The sequence below is a fragment of the Ammospiza caudacuta genome, chromosome 1 (assembly GCF_027887145.1).
Source record: "Ammospiza caudacuta isolate bAmmCau1 chromosome 1, bAmmCau1.pri, whole genome shotgun sequence".
Classification (NCBI taxonomy): Eukaryota; Metazoa; Chordata; class Aves; order Passeriformes; family Passerellidae; genus Ammospiza; species Ammospiza caudacuta.
The window spans coordinates 131,857,775-131,872,264 of NC_080593.1; the positions used below are offsets into that span (position 1 = coordinate 131,857,775).

At 36.5% G+C, this 14,490-nt stretch overlaps 1 protein-coding gene across 1 annotated transcript in view; it reads right to left on the reverse strand.

The window, feature by feature from the left end:
* Window positions 1-14,490, reverse strand: part of VPS13B (vacuolar protein sorting 13 homolog B) — a 429,435-nt gene that overhangs the window by 382,992 nt on the left and 31,953 nt on the right. Inside the window, exon 4 of the mRNA XM_058820123.1 lies at window positions 2,150-2,273. Within this exon, the coding sequence (XP_058676106.1) occupies window positions 2,150-2,273 (124 nt within the window). The remainder of the gene's footprint in view (window positions 1-2,149; window positions 2,274-14,490) is intronic.

Genomic DNA, 14,490 nt, shown 5'->3' on the forward strand with positions numbered 1-14,490 from the left:
TACACTACATTGTCAGATGTATCATACAAAAACCAGCTTCCTAAATAAGTTCAGCTTCAAATATACTAGAAGCAGATTTTCACACGTGAGGAACAGTCTTTTAAGAAATTGTAATTCCTACAATTCAAACCAAAATAATAAAAACATCAGTAAGTTCGCGTATAATAAAGGGTTTGTTGGTTTTTCATGTATGGAGATTTTTTCAAAAGGGTTTTGTTTTAAATAGAAGTGGGAAAAAGCACATAAAGGTTACTTATACTTCTGTGATTTCTAAGAATAACACTATGGGCATCTTTGCCACTGAAATCTAGGTGTTCTACAGCAAGTGAATAAAACTACCAAAAAATCTGTAGGGCTAAATTCTTTCCTGAGGTGCAACACAAAGTCCACAAGTGTGCTTTTTTCAAATTCTCGAGAACCCAGGAGGCTGCACTGAGCATTATGCGCTACAAATGCAATTTCAAATCCAACACTCCAAAAATTTAGTATCTCTCTTGTCATAAAATCAATACCATCAGAGTACACATATCTAAACAACTGAAGTTGAGCAGGAGTCTGATGTTGCCAAAGCTACAGTTTTAGCTAAACTTTGCCTCTGGAGATTAATCTCCAAGGACACTAAAACAAAAGGACAAATAAATCTTTTTTAAAATATCCTCCGGGAACGTAGAACGTAAAAAAAAAAAAAAAAAAAACACACACCTAAGCAGATGACTCCACATCTTACTAAAATTCTGGATGTGCAAATTAGATCTTAGGACATTTTACCAGATAGGTAAATCTATACTAAACAGTGCTATTTCTCCACTCAGAACCAAAACCAAAGCCACCTGTATTTACAACTTCATATTTTACAACAATTAATACAACTATATTGATACAATTTCGCCACAAGGAGGTAACTTACAAAAATCCTGCAAATGTCGTTGAAGGAAATATATTCATACAATTTTTGAGTAGCCTTTGACTTTTGTTGTTTGCAGATGTGACCCAAAGAGACAAATTCCAGAGAGCTGCCACAGCTGGAGCGCTGTCCATGGTAGGCAATGGTCTCCCCCAATTCCAAGCCCCTGGAGTTTGTTGCGTCAGGAAGCTCTAAAAGACCCTCCAGCCCTGACTCCTCAAGTAACCATTTCCAAGCAAGATTATACCACGTAGCACATCATATTACACACACTAAATGCCAATGTTGTCTTTTGATTCAAGTCAAGTATAAAGCTTCTGTTAACAAAAGACAGCAACAAAATCTCACACAAAACTATCATATTTTTTACCTATCTAAAATTACTTGACCAAGACAGCAAACTGCAACTCATTCCAGTACTCTCCAATTTTACCTTTCTGCATGAATCACCTCATATCCACACTCAGAGGTAACTGCAGTCAGATACATATTTCCTTAGGCATTTTTGTATCATAAAATTTCTCCAATTTCAGCATCTAAACTTCCCATTCACACTGAAATTCCATATCCAGGGAAAAAAAAATGGTGACAATCTCCACCAGTAGATACAGGGCTCAATAAAAAACATTAATAAAACATGAGAGAGTTTTGGGTTTTCAGCCTGAGAAGGAGAAGTCTCCAGAAAAACCTTACAGCAGCCTTCCACTACCTAAAGGGAGTCTACAAGAAAGCTGAAGAGGGACTTTTCACAAGGACATGTACAGATAGGACATAGGATAATTGTTTTAAATTGAAAGAGGGCAGGTTTAGATTAGATAATAGAAAAAAAAAAATCTTTATTTTGAGGCGCTGCAACAGGTGTCCTAGAGAAGGTGTGTTCAAGGTCAGACTGGATGGGGCTTTGAGCAACCTGGTTGAGTGAAAGATGTCCCTCCCCATAGCTGGGGGTTGGAACTAGATGATTTTTAAGGTCCCTTCCAATCCAAGTCATTCTATGATGCTACCTTGAACTATAAATGAATTATGTCAATTTAAGAATTTGATAAAATGGAGAAAAAGGTTATCAGCATTAAACTACTTTTTTTTATGATTTGGTTCTATTTTCTAACTTATAAGTATTTCACTAATGTGATTTGTAGGTAGACAAAACCATAATAAGCTAACTTAAACACAGGGATCACTGAATAAACTTCTGTATTTGAGTTACACAAAAATACATGACCAGTTCCTGAAATGATGGATTACCTGGAGGTAAATCAGGGTCAGGAGAAGCAGACTGCTGAACTCGTCGTGATTTTACTGCTGATTTCAAGCTTTCTGTGGTACTGCGGTTTGTGGAACTGGAACCACAACTTTCGTGGTCTTCCTGCTAGAGGAAAAGAAAGCAATGAAGTCAACCAAACAAAAAGAAAATAAATGTGGGGAGAACTTGGTAAAGGTTCTCTAATTTCTGTTACTGTTTTTCCATCAACTCAATCCTGTACTACAGAAGCTGACACAAAACAAGCTCGACAACATTAAATGAATACCTGGACTAACTTTGGTTTTAAAAAGAAACTTGTCATTTAAATATTTATTTCCATTGAACATATTTTTTTCTAGCTGCATTTCTGCTGAAACATTCCTTCAGAGACAGATCCTTGCAGATTATCAAAACAAGTATGAGAAACTACCTAATTGCATGAGCCTATATGCCTACTCATGAAACCACCTCAGATGGTTCCAAGATGTCAGACTCACATCCTTCCTAATACCACTAATTGAAACTGATTCATGAAGCAAAATATTTTTACAGACTTCTATAACAGTAAAACATGACCCCAGAAAAGATAAATGAACTGAGGACACCTGCTCCTCTTGAGCTTCTATATAGTTTATTCAACATAAGGAATTCAGAAGCAGAAACATGGCTCATAATTCCAGAATGTGATATAAGCCTTTCAAGATGAGATTTGCAGACACATGAAAATCTTAATTAGCTGAATCTAGGATTTTAAATACACCAGTAGTATTCCCATTACATTCCAGAATGACAGTTTAAGCACAAGGTTCAAGTCTAAGAAAGCCAAGAGAAGTAATGCAAATATTCTTGTAAATGTATTAAAAGTACAGGTTAAAGAGGATGCAAACACAGCTTTTGACCTAAGCCAAATTAATTTGATAGAGTCTCTTGCAGAAAAAGTGAAAAATGCTTTCTGGGTCATGCCACTGATCATATCACAAAATTTGTTCACAAAAAGAAGCTTTGGGGAACAAATGTTAAGTAACATAGTATGAATTATAATATTCTTAAGTCCTCTTAACATGAAAACAAGCAGCTTAAATTTTGGTGGATTTTTATACAGGACAAATAATGTGTTTCTCCATGTGCTGCCTGATATTTCTAATAATCTCAGAGAAATTAAAAAAGGGAATCTTCACATTACCTGCTTTTTCACGTGGATTTTGCTTTCCATTAAAAACAATTAATACATGCAATGATACACTTCAAATGCAAGTCTACAACTTCAAAAGTAACTAAAGAAATTTTTTTCCTTCCACTCTGTACTTAGAACAAAACAGGGAAATTCTCTGATGAAATGAAGACCATTTCCCTAAGGGAAAAAAAAGAAGAGCACTAGAATCTTAGCTGGGGGAAAGACAAGGTTAAGGTAGAAGCTTTAACTCATTTGGGGCAATTGCATAAGACAGACATATTCATATATTAGAAGACTACATGATAGCTTCTGAAAGAATGATGAGTTACCATAAAGGATTTGAGATTTTCCAGTTACTAATATAGTATTGAAAAGCAAGCTGTTGGATGCTTTTTATTTTAAGGTTATTTGGCAATTTTAGTCATACAGGAAAGTCTCATTCCAGTGCATAAAAAAATACCATAACGAGTGTTGAGAATCAGCTCTGTTTAGAGGGCATTTGTTTGTTTTCTCATCTCTGACAAACTTCTGATACTTTTCATTGAGGAATGCAAGTCTCCTGAAGACTGTCCCTGAACCTAAAACTGTGGAGCAATTTCAGTAGAAAACCACCTTTCTCTTTATGGCATACCTGACAGAGATAAAGCAAGAGCTTAAAGCTTTTATTAAGTCCAGCATGATGGAAGCCTCTTCATATGTATTTTGTAATCAGCAGAGCTCAACTCTCCTTCCTCTCCAGTTTACTGAACAAACTTAGATCACACACTCTTACTCTAAAATTTTTGAAATCACTTTTAGATATACTTTCTTGGAAACCAGTTTACATGTAGCACAGACGTATTTTTTTCAGGTAAGACACTACACAACTGTTTATGTTTTGAACTTGAAGAAAAGCCCAAGCTCAATTCCCACATTTCCTTCTTCCCCAAGCTCACTCATGGATTGCACGGGGAACGCTGCGCTGCAACTATTTAATGACTTGGTCTGATAGGATCACATTACACTCGACTACAAAATGAAGAGAAGGGGGAGAAGGAAATGGGGAAGTTCTTTTACTGAAGTGTTAACTCTATCAAGCCTGATTACATTCAAGTCTAACTTTTCTATCTACATACTGCTGTAATTATGCTCAATACATGTTCTCAAAACTTCACAACATCTATGCAATGTTTTTGAGTATTATGAGTAAAGATTAAGTAAGAGTGGTTTAAGCTTTTACCACTTTGAGAGAGCTAGGAATAAACACTAATATTTTTGAGGAGGGATTGTTTTTTTTAAAGGAAAGGAGAGGAGAATCCTTAATTTTGAAATAGTCTCAAATCTCAACATTAAAACAATTAAATAAACTAAATAAACACAAATTATAAATTAATTAATAAACACATAACATCCAGTAAGTTTTTCATATTTCCCTGAGCTACAAGTCTGTTGTGATGGAAAAACGGCTGTAAATCCTTTACAGCGAGCTGGACCTCAACACAAGCAAAAATGTACATATTCCAAAATGGTGCCAAAACACAAAGCAAATTTATCTCAGAAATATACTTGTGTGACTAAATCCATACAAAGTAACAGAGTACACCTACATTTAAGAAGAATTCAACCTGACTGACATTTGAAAAAAGGGTGTGGGTTTTTTTGTAATCTGGAATAACATCCATTCATTTCATAACAATACACAATTATAAAAAATATTTTTGGGAGCTGCAAGGGTTAGTTTTGAGGTCTTTGAGCATGAACATATGCACCATTTTTCACAACAGTTACTGATATTTTATAAACCAAATGTATTCTTCAATTACTCAAAGACAATAAGAGTGGCCATGAACTTAAAAAAACCTACACTCCTAAGTACACATATATCCAGAAGGTTTTTGTATCTGCACACTTCTGCTCAATGTTAACTTTAAGAGCACACTATTAATTTCTCAAACATGTGGTTGTCTCATAAGCCCAGAAGTAAAACATGTTCATTAGAGAGATGGGGAAAGTTCCAAGGAAACTGCCAAAACTAGCATAATTATGAAACTATTTAAAACTGGAACCAACTAGAGTCACACACTGTGTCTAGATCACAGTGATGTCATCAGAAACACCCAGCCAAAAAGCACTAAAATTACTGCACTCCCATAAATCCACCTCACACCAGATGACAAACATTTAAAAGCTGAAGTCAAAATCATAATGGTGGTGGGAAGGGAGTTACATTCCAAAAGTACTAATAACTATCGTTATGGAATGAGATTTGATAAACGTCCATTCATTTTATCATTAATGAGAACAATTCCAAACAATAGCCACAGCAGTGGAAAACTAAAAATACTCATGATATATCTAGAGAGATGATTTTTAAGTAAGACAAGTAATTTACAAAAGTATCTTTTCCCACTAGCTTGTATCAGAAGTAAAGCCTAGAAAACTTAAATTTGAACAAGAGGCCCCGTTTTGGGGTGTTGTTCTGCAAATACAACAAATACAGTTTTGCACAACCAGGCTCTTTTTTCACTTTTGACATACGTGTCAGAGCCAGCAGTCAGATGCAGCTGAAATGTTTTTATGAAGCACTATAGTTAGTTCTAGAACTATGCAAGTCATAAGTAACATGCTAAAGACACCTAGGCTAGTAAAGTCATATTCAAGTTCTTTTTCTACGGCAATCTAAAACCATTATTGCAAGGTTTAGAGCAAATTCCAATTGACAATACTTGAACACACAACAGATGAGGTTTAATTTGATCTTTCCTAATAATTGGAGTTTATAATCTTAGTTCATTATTCTTTCCTTTGTTCATTATGCTTTCCAAATTCAAAATAATTTTCTCCTAAAAAAATACACACTCTCTTTTTAAAACACACAAATCCTATTCAACATGCAAGATCTCCAAAATGCCTCATAAGCACACTTCACAGGAAAACAATGCTCTCTTGGAGATCACTTGGCTATTTACACAAATACTGTCCCTCTGCTTTCATAAAACCAAGTTAGACAATTGGGTTCTATAGAAACAAACCAAAAGAAAAATGAAGAAGCTGTTTAAAATCAATTACTATTATGAATTAAAATTTTAAAACCCAAACTGATTCAAATTACTTACTACACAAACTTGCAAAGAGCTCTCCATCCCCATTTTTTCCCTTTTCCTTTGTAAAATTTGCTTTTTCTCACCCTCTATCATTTCTAAAACAATAAACTTAATATCCTTTACATTTCATTAAAAGATATCTATTAGTATTTCTATAAAATTTATTTCAAATGGCAAGATGCAAGAACTGAGGGAGTGGAACTTATTTCCCACTAGTGGACAGTGCTCACATGGCTGAGCAGTTGGCTGCCTGTGAAGCAACATTCAGGATGGGCTCATTTTAGCAAGGGCTTTGACACGATCTCCTCACATGGGCAATCTCCTCATTCACAGACTGGTGAGACACCAGCTGGACAGGGAGTTCAGTGAAAAAGTGGCTGCACCACTGAGCTCAAAGGGCTGTGATCAAGCTGCCAAGCCCAGCTGATGACTGGCTAGTTGAGGCATCCTTCAGGGATCAGTACCAAGTCCATGGTGTTTTAACTGAAGACCTGAAGATGGGACAGAGTGCACTCTCATCAAAACTGCAGATAGTACCTGCCTAGGGAGAGGAGCCAATGCACTGGTGGGCAGGGCTGCTATTGCTAGGGTCCTTGAGGGGGTGCAGAAAGGGCTGTCAGGAACTCAGTGAAATCCAGATGTAACACTGAGTGCTGGAGCACCCAGGATGAAGATACTCTGGAACTGTAGACTCAAACCCAAACCGCTCAAGAACAGCTTTTCAAAAACCAATCCAAGGGTGCCAGGGGGCAGCAAGCTGCCCATGAGTCAGCAGCTTCTCCTTGCTGCAAAGGACAAATGTGTGCTAGCTGTATTAGCAAGGGTGGACCCAGGGGCAGAATTATCCTCCTCCCTCAGCTCCCTGTGAGACACTGTATGGAATACTGCACCCAGCTGAGGGCTCCCCAAGACACTCCAGAAGCAGATCTACAGAGGACCACCACGGTGCTTAGGGCAGAGAAGCAATCTCCTGTGCTCTCTCTCAGGGCAGATTGAGATAAATTTGAGATATATTAGGGTTGTCCAGCCTGGAGAAGGATGATCCCACTGCTGCCTACAGCTACATACTGGGAGGGTACATACTGAGAGAAGTGGGATCCAGACTGTGTCTGTTGCCACTCATCTTTTCATGGTACAAATCTGAACCATGCAATTCCAAGCAGGGCAAGCTGTTTCTCATCATTTGGAGGGTGATCAAGTATTGAACTGGCTGCCCAGAGAGGTGGTAGAGTCTCAGTCCCTGGAATTATGCAGCACTTGGATGGCCAAGCCCTGCAGCAACCCATTCTAATTGCACTTGCTTTGGGCATGAAGCTGACTAGATCATCACCGGAAACCATTCCACGTTGCACTACGATTCCTCTGCATGTGAAAATGAAACAAAAAGTAATACAAATTTTTGAAAATATTGTCTTCAAAATACACAAGTTTCACTAAAATGGTAACCACCATGAAGATCTTGCTTTCCAAAGGATATCTGGTTCTTTTCCACTGCTATACACTTGCTAATATGCATTACACATAAACAGATTCATATTACACTTCTAACCTCACAACAACACTTCTGCTGGCTAACATAGGTTAAGCACTGCTTAGAAATTAGTACAGAAAATTAATTTTATTATTTCTTTAATGAACAGCAAACTAGAAGCATAACACTGAAACAAAGAAAATCCAGTGACTCACATATGCTACATATGACATCTGTACATCTTTTGCAAGATGTGATTTAATAATCTAACACACATTTACATTAAAATTATGTAAATACAGGTTAATTTCAAAACTATGACAGTGTAAAATATTTAAGACAATTTAGCCAAGTCAGGCTGTGTTCCATTTTGCAGAATAGTTAAGGAATTCTGTATTACACACAGAAATTATAAGTTCTATATACTTCTAGTATACTTTCAAAAGACTATTTGAGATTAGCCAATTTTTTTTCTAGTGTAACCAAACTCAATTTTAAATCTTTTCAAATCACATACCTCAGAGCAAGTACTCAGAGACTGAGCTCTGTATTTCTCTATAGCAGACAAAAACATGCTGGAAAGTCTTTTTTTTCTGCCAGTTTTTTTCAATATTATTTCATGTAGAAACATGTCAAAAATAAACTCTTAATATTATGTTCCAGACTACAAAGGAGAAATACCAGGGAATTTGAGGCAGAGACGTGGGGAGTGGGGCAAATAAACAAGGTTTAAGTTAAGCAGAACAGACAAACTGGAGCAATCAAGAAACAATTTAAACAAGGTGTCAGCATCTATTTGCCTCTTCTTGCATATGATCTTGGCTGATGCTAAATTAACAGAAACAACCAGCAGCGATGACCAACAAGGCACATTTAAGGTACATGCATTAGATGAGGGTGTTACATCCACCTCCCAATGTTAGCACAAGCCTTGAGTTAATTCCATGTCAGCACAGCACAATGTGCTCCAAAATAGAGGTACAAGTTAAAAATCCACACAAATGCTGTGGACAGGCTAAAAAGCTGCCACAGCAGCCCCAAAGGTAAGCCAGGAAGCTTTGTGAGGCACTTGTTGCACTGATACCACAAAACATGTGCCATCTTCCTATTGATTGCTGGATAACAAAATCTCCCTGTGATGTTGCTACTGTTTTGATTAGCTGATTATCCAGGCTATTTGAAAGCAATATTCCTTTGTTTACAAGAAAAGGAGCTGTCAAGTGTCTGAAAGCCCATGGTGATACAGTTATACAGCCAAAGATAAATAGAACAGGCTGTTCTCACTAAGTGGCTCTCAGAAATACACCCCAATTTCTCAACACTCAAGACAGAGTAACAAATAAAATTACTTTGCAAGTTCTTTTAGAGGGGAGTTGTACAAATACCTTCTTTCTATTGTGTAAAGAAATTTGTATTATAAACTGTTAACTGATCATCTAGTAAAGTTTCTGATACATTTACTGTAGTTTCAAAAAGTTATGAGGCCACCTACCATGATGTAAGTGCTTTTTAATAGAAACAAACATCTCAAAATTACTTTTCTGCAATTTCTCCTAGGATAAGCTTTTTCAAGATTTCATTCTCTCATGTTACAGGAAGTTTGTGCAGTGCTTTGCTTGGAGGAATATGGGTGGGGTGGTGTTAATTCTGTAACATTATTCTGCATTTAATAGCAAACAAAGTGAAGTCTGACCCATGACTAGAGCTCTCAAAGCTACAAAAAAAAAAATCCAAAATAAGAAATACTACAACAGCAACTGGCAGCTATACTCAAAATTTGGCATCACTGGAGAAGCAAAGATGGAAGGGACAAAAAAAGTCAATTCTGAAATATTTGTTCCACAAAAGCCACAGTGCATAGAACTCTAACTCAGTAACTCTCATACCAGGTTGACTGAAAGCAGAAGTCAAAAGGAAAGACATAACAGAAATGTGAGCTTCTTCAGCAAAACCAGTAATATGGGCTGAAATGGGTCACTCTGGCCCATATATTCTCTGTGACTGAAAATGAGAAAGAAGAGTGACTGAAACAGTTTAACCCTGAAGGCCTGGGAGAAAAGAGTGACAGAAAAAACTCAGGAGAACAGACAGAAACCTAAGAGAAGTGACAAGCATTTTTTTTCTCTTTTCCAACTTGTGTTCAGAAACAAGCAAATTCAATAAAATTAAGAGTGATAAAAGAACAGATACCTATTTCAAAAATCTCTTGAAAATTAAGTCAGAACAAAACAGGATATATATTTCAAGTTTAAATAATTTATCTCCATACATGAAAACTCCAGGCCAGTCTGACTGTTCCACTGTCACCCAGCCTAACACACAATTTGGGGTTTGTCAGAGGAGCATCTCACCCTCTTCCAGGTCCAGCTACTGAACTGGCCAGCACTACAACAAACATATATCATTCTTACACCAACTGCTTACATTTTTATTTGTGCTATTTTGGAAGACACTGTACCAAAGACGAGACATACTCTCATCCTGTTGCAGGTACCTTGAAATATCTGCAATGGCTGAGAAGTACTTCTCCAGCATTTATCAAGTCTGTTCCTGCAGCGTTCGCCACGACATCAAAATACCATGGTAAGCATGGCTCAGCCACATCACTGATTCATTAAACAACACCTGGGAACCATTAGCAGAAGTTTGATCCATTCAGGTCACTCTCTCATATTCTCCTCAACCTGCCAGAGGGCCAGCACTGGTCTCCAGCACTATTTCAACTTGCCCCAGACTTCACCAAGACATCACTTTCCTTTGTGGTGTTAGATGATTGATGGTATTTGTTTCCCTGCACTGTTCTGGTGGGTTGCAGTTTAGCTCTGCTTCACACTTTCTTTAGAGGGTATTTTCCCCTAACACATTTCCTACTGGATTTTATTAGAAAGCCAGACCTCATGTGCAAGAATTCTCTCCACCAAGCACCTGCCAAGGATGTAGTAATAATTTTTATTACAACATAACCTTGCCACCCACTTCCTCCAGAGTAAGGCAGAATACTGTCCAGACCAAATTTTCTCCTAATCCCAAACACTACTGAACAGCAGACCTACAGCAGGGTCCCAGCAAACTGAATAATCCTCAGCTCTCAAATTTCCATCATCACAATAAACCTCTAATATATAACAGTGAAAGGCCTGAGGCACAAAGCTTTGCCTGGAGAACTTGCTATCCAAGCAAGCTCTTTTCAGTGCTGAGCATCATTTGGCTAGTGCTTGGCTTTTGTTAGGTGCTGGGGATGGAAAGAGAGCAAAGAGGTAATGAAATGGCAATGAATTATACATGCCAATGTCAGAAGGAAGAGTATACCCACTAGGGTCCCTCCAGCTGCTATTGATATATAACCTAAACAAGTGTTTAGGTTATGCTTGCAGCGACTAATTCTCCATCAAAATTCTTTGAAACTAGCAAGTAGGTTCAAAATGTCATGGGGCAGTGCAAAAGAAGAAGAAGCAAAGATGACAAAAGCATGCAGGTCTGGTTTCCTTACAATTTCAATCTTAAAATCCAATCAACTGAAAAGCATTTGGGTCAGAGATTTCAGCCCAACAATCCTTTCTTCCTCAGTTACTGTCCAAGATAAGTCCAAGCCAAATTTGTGCTTGTGGCCATTCTTCACAGAACCCAAAACAGGGACTTCTTCCCAAGGTACTACTCCTCAGGACATTTTTTGCCAATACAAGAAGGTTCAAGTACAAAGATTTCTCAGCCACAGGCACAGGAAGATTAAACTGCTGCAGCTTTCACTGCATTCTGCAAATTCAGAAGTATGGGCATTTCACTGAAGAATAAGTGAGATGTTGGCATACAATACAATCTACAGAAGGAAACTGGAACACCAACATAACGGTAATAAAAAATTATTCTTCTTTTCAAAAACTAAGCACAATCTTTACAAAAATAATACAAATGACTTTTACTAATAATTTACAAATGGCTTTTTAAGTGCTAGATTAAAACAAAACTTCACTTTCTTCTTATTTCCAATAGTGCTTCTCACACTTCTCATGCATACTATGAACATACACATAACTCTATGTAATTGTATTAATTCTATGTATGAATATTCAAACAACTTTAAGAAATTAAAATCTACTGAGTATAACTGTACATGAAATTTCAGATACATACATATCTGAAACATAATTTCTCTTAACTTACATAGTTTTCTTACTTGCCAGCTGATCAAATTCTAAACACAGAAGCCTAGTTGAGAGCTTCATTATTTAGTTGTCTCAAGCAAACCTTCCACATAATTTCCCAAAATGCTTGTCTTTAAACTTTCAAGTACACATTAATAGCTCTGCTGTATTTCTAACAATTCACTTGCAAATTTGTCCTTGATTTTATTCTTTCTTTTTAAGCTTAACTTCAGACACCATGATGGAGAAGAACAGATTTTTCACCCAATGTAATTTATCAATTACATCTTATTTAAATAACATTATTAAAAACTATTGGACTAAACTACAAAAGCTGGCTGAATGGCTGCAAAAACTTTCTAGTTAATCAATGTTAAAGAGTACACATAAGAGCAACTTACTCAAAACACATAGTTACAGGTTTTCTACTTATAATCAGTCTTTTCTTTTGCAATTGTCAGTCTGTAATGTGTAGAGCATTTCAGAGAACTTATTGCTATTTATAATGCTCTGCTTTTTAAGTAAGAAAGCTTTTGAAACATTAACTTAAACCTATATAAACAGTAATTTATCTTCTAAAACAGCCAGCAGTCTATCACACCAAACCACCAGAATGCTATATATTAAGTCAAGTGCAGCTGTCAGCACTACACCATAAATGTTGCAAAGTTTTACAAAAGATGTCTATATTATAACATTTAAATTTTTTATCACATTGGTTAATTTAAAATACAGTGTGCCTCCTGTCAGGCAGCATGGACTCTACACCAGCATTCAACATTTGCTATTTTTTCCACTGAATATCATGCTCATGTCACTTCCTTACAGAAATCTGAACGTTCAGAATTCAAATATGCATTTCTTAACACTAACTAAAGGGATGACTTTCAACATCAAATAAAAACAAAACACCTTATTCCAAATCTGTGCCAATCATTTTGAATGGAAAATATTTTTTATCCTTGGTCAAAGTTGCAATAAATAAGGACAGGTTTAAAACAAGGTAGGAAAGTGAGCGTCAGAAAGAAATGGAGTGCCCAAGGGAAGAAATTACAAACATTCTGAAAGGAGCTAGAGAGACAGGACTGTTACTGTTTGTGCTCAACTGCAACTCCAGCCACGTGCAACAGGAAGAAATTAAAAACTGGACAACAGGATGGAGAAATAAGATTGAAAACAACTTGGGGAAAAAATATGCATGTGGGAAAGTAAAAAAACTTTGGAAATATCCTCTAATCTCACATAATGCCAAGAAGAAAAGCTCAGGGAACATTTAAGAAGAAAATACTGTATCTTGTTTCAAATCAAAACATGGGACAATATTTGTAACAAAACTACTGAATAACATCAGCCAAGAAATAAGAAGTTAATAAAGAAATTAAACTCACAGAAATATTCTCTTCGATTCTCTTATTAATTCTTTGTTATTTTATCTATTAGTTTACATTGTGAGATCTGTTTTATAAATTTAAGTTTGACAAAAGTAATTACAAGTAACATACCATTAAGTCAACAACTCATTCAGGTTTCACTAACACTTATTTTACATGGTGTACACTGGTTACAGTGGTGGATAGTTATAGCACCTTCAAAAACTAACCTAAGGTGTAATATTTAAAATACCATTAATTCATGTAAGTGTAATTGCATTCGTGTCAAACTGAAAGAAAGCTTTTCTTGACTGATGCTTTTTATCTGCAGTCCTGAAGAGCAACAGATAATTTCATTAGTCAGAAGGCAAATCCCTCACTTTATAAGTAAGTCTTTCTGTAAACTTTAGATAATACCAATAATTTAAGGACAAGGACAATCGAGGATCATCCACCCATGGCAATTGCCCAGGGATGCTGCAGCACCCTCCTGTGGCACAGACCATGGTCCTTTCCCTCCTGAATGCACCACACACAGACAGACACCCTTCATTTGCTCTATTCAAGAGGTCTCCTCACTATTCTCTTCTTTATCCTTCTCCCTCAAACAGCCTGCAGACCAAATCTTTACCCCATATCTCACAGAGTAAACTGAACAAAGTTGCAAACTGTAACTATCACTTTTGAACGTGTCTTACATACCATGAAAATAAATATTCAAATATTGTTTTAAAAACTATGCTTGTTCAACAAAATATTGAAACACACAGATTTCTAAAGTGTTCTGGCAACATAAGGCCATAAAACACATCACTTTCAGTCATGCTTTATTCTGAAATCTTGCTATAGTTGTTAAGACTTACTGTTGTGGGAGGAGACCAAGTTGGTAATTCATTGCACAAAGAGATTAAGTACTTGTTTTGTACTTTATAAGAAAAAAATGCATCTAGCTTTCATATAGTTAACAGGACTGAACACTTTTATTTCCAAATTTCCTGGCAAAGAGCGCAGGATGCAAAGAACCACACAGCTCCACTTCACACTGAACAAATATTGAAGCATTGAGTGCCTGAATAGTCCTTTTTGTGTCTGTGAGTCTCAAA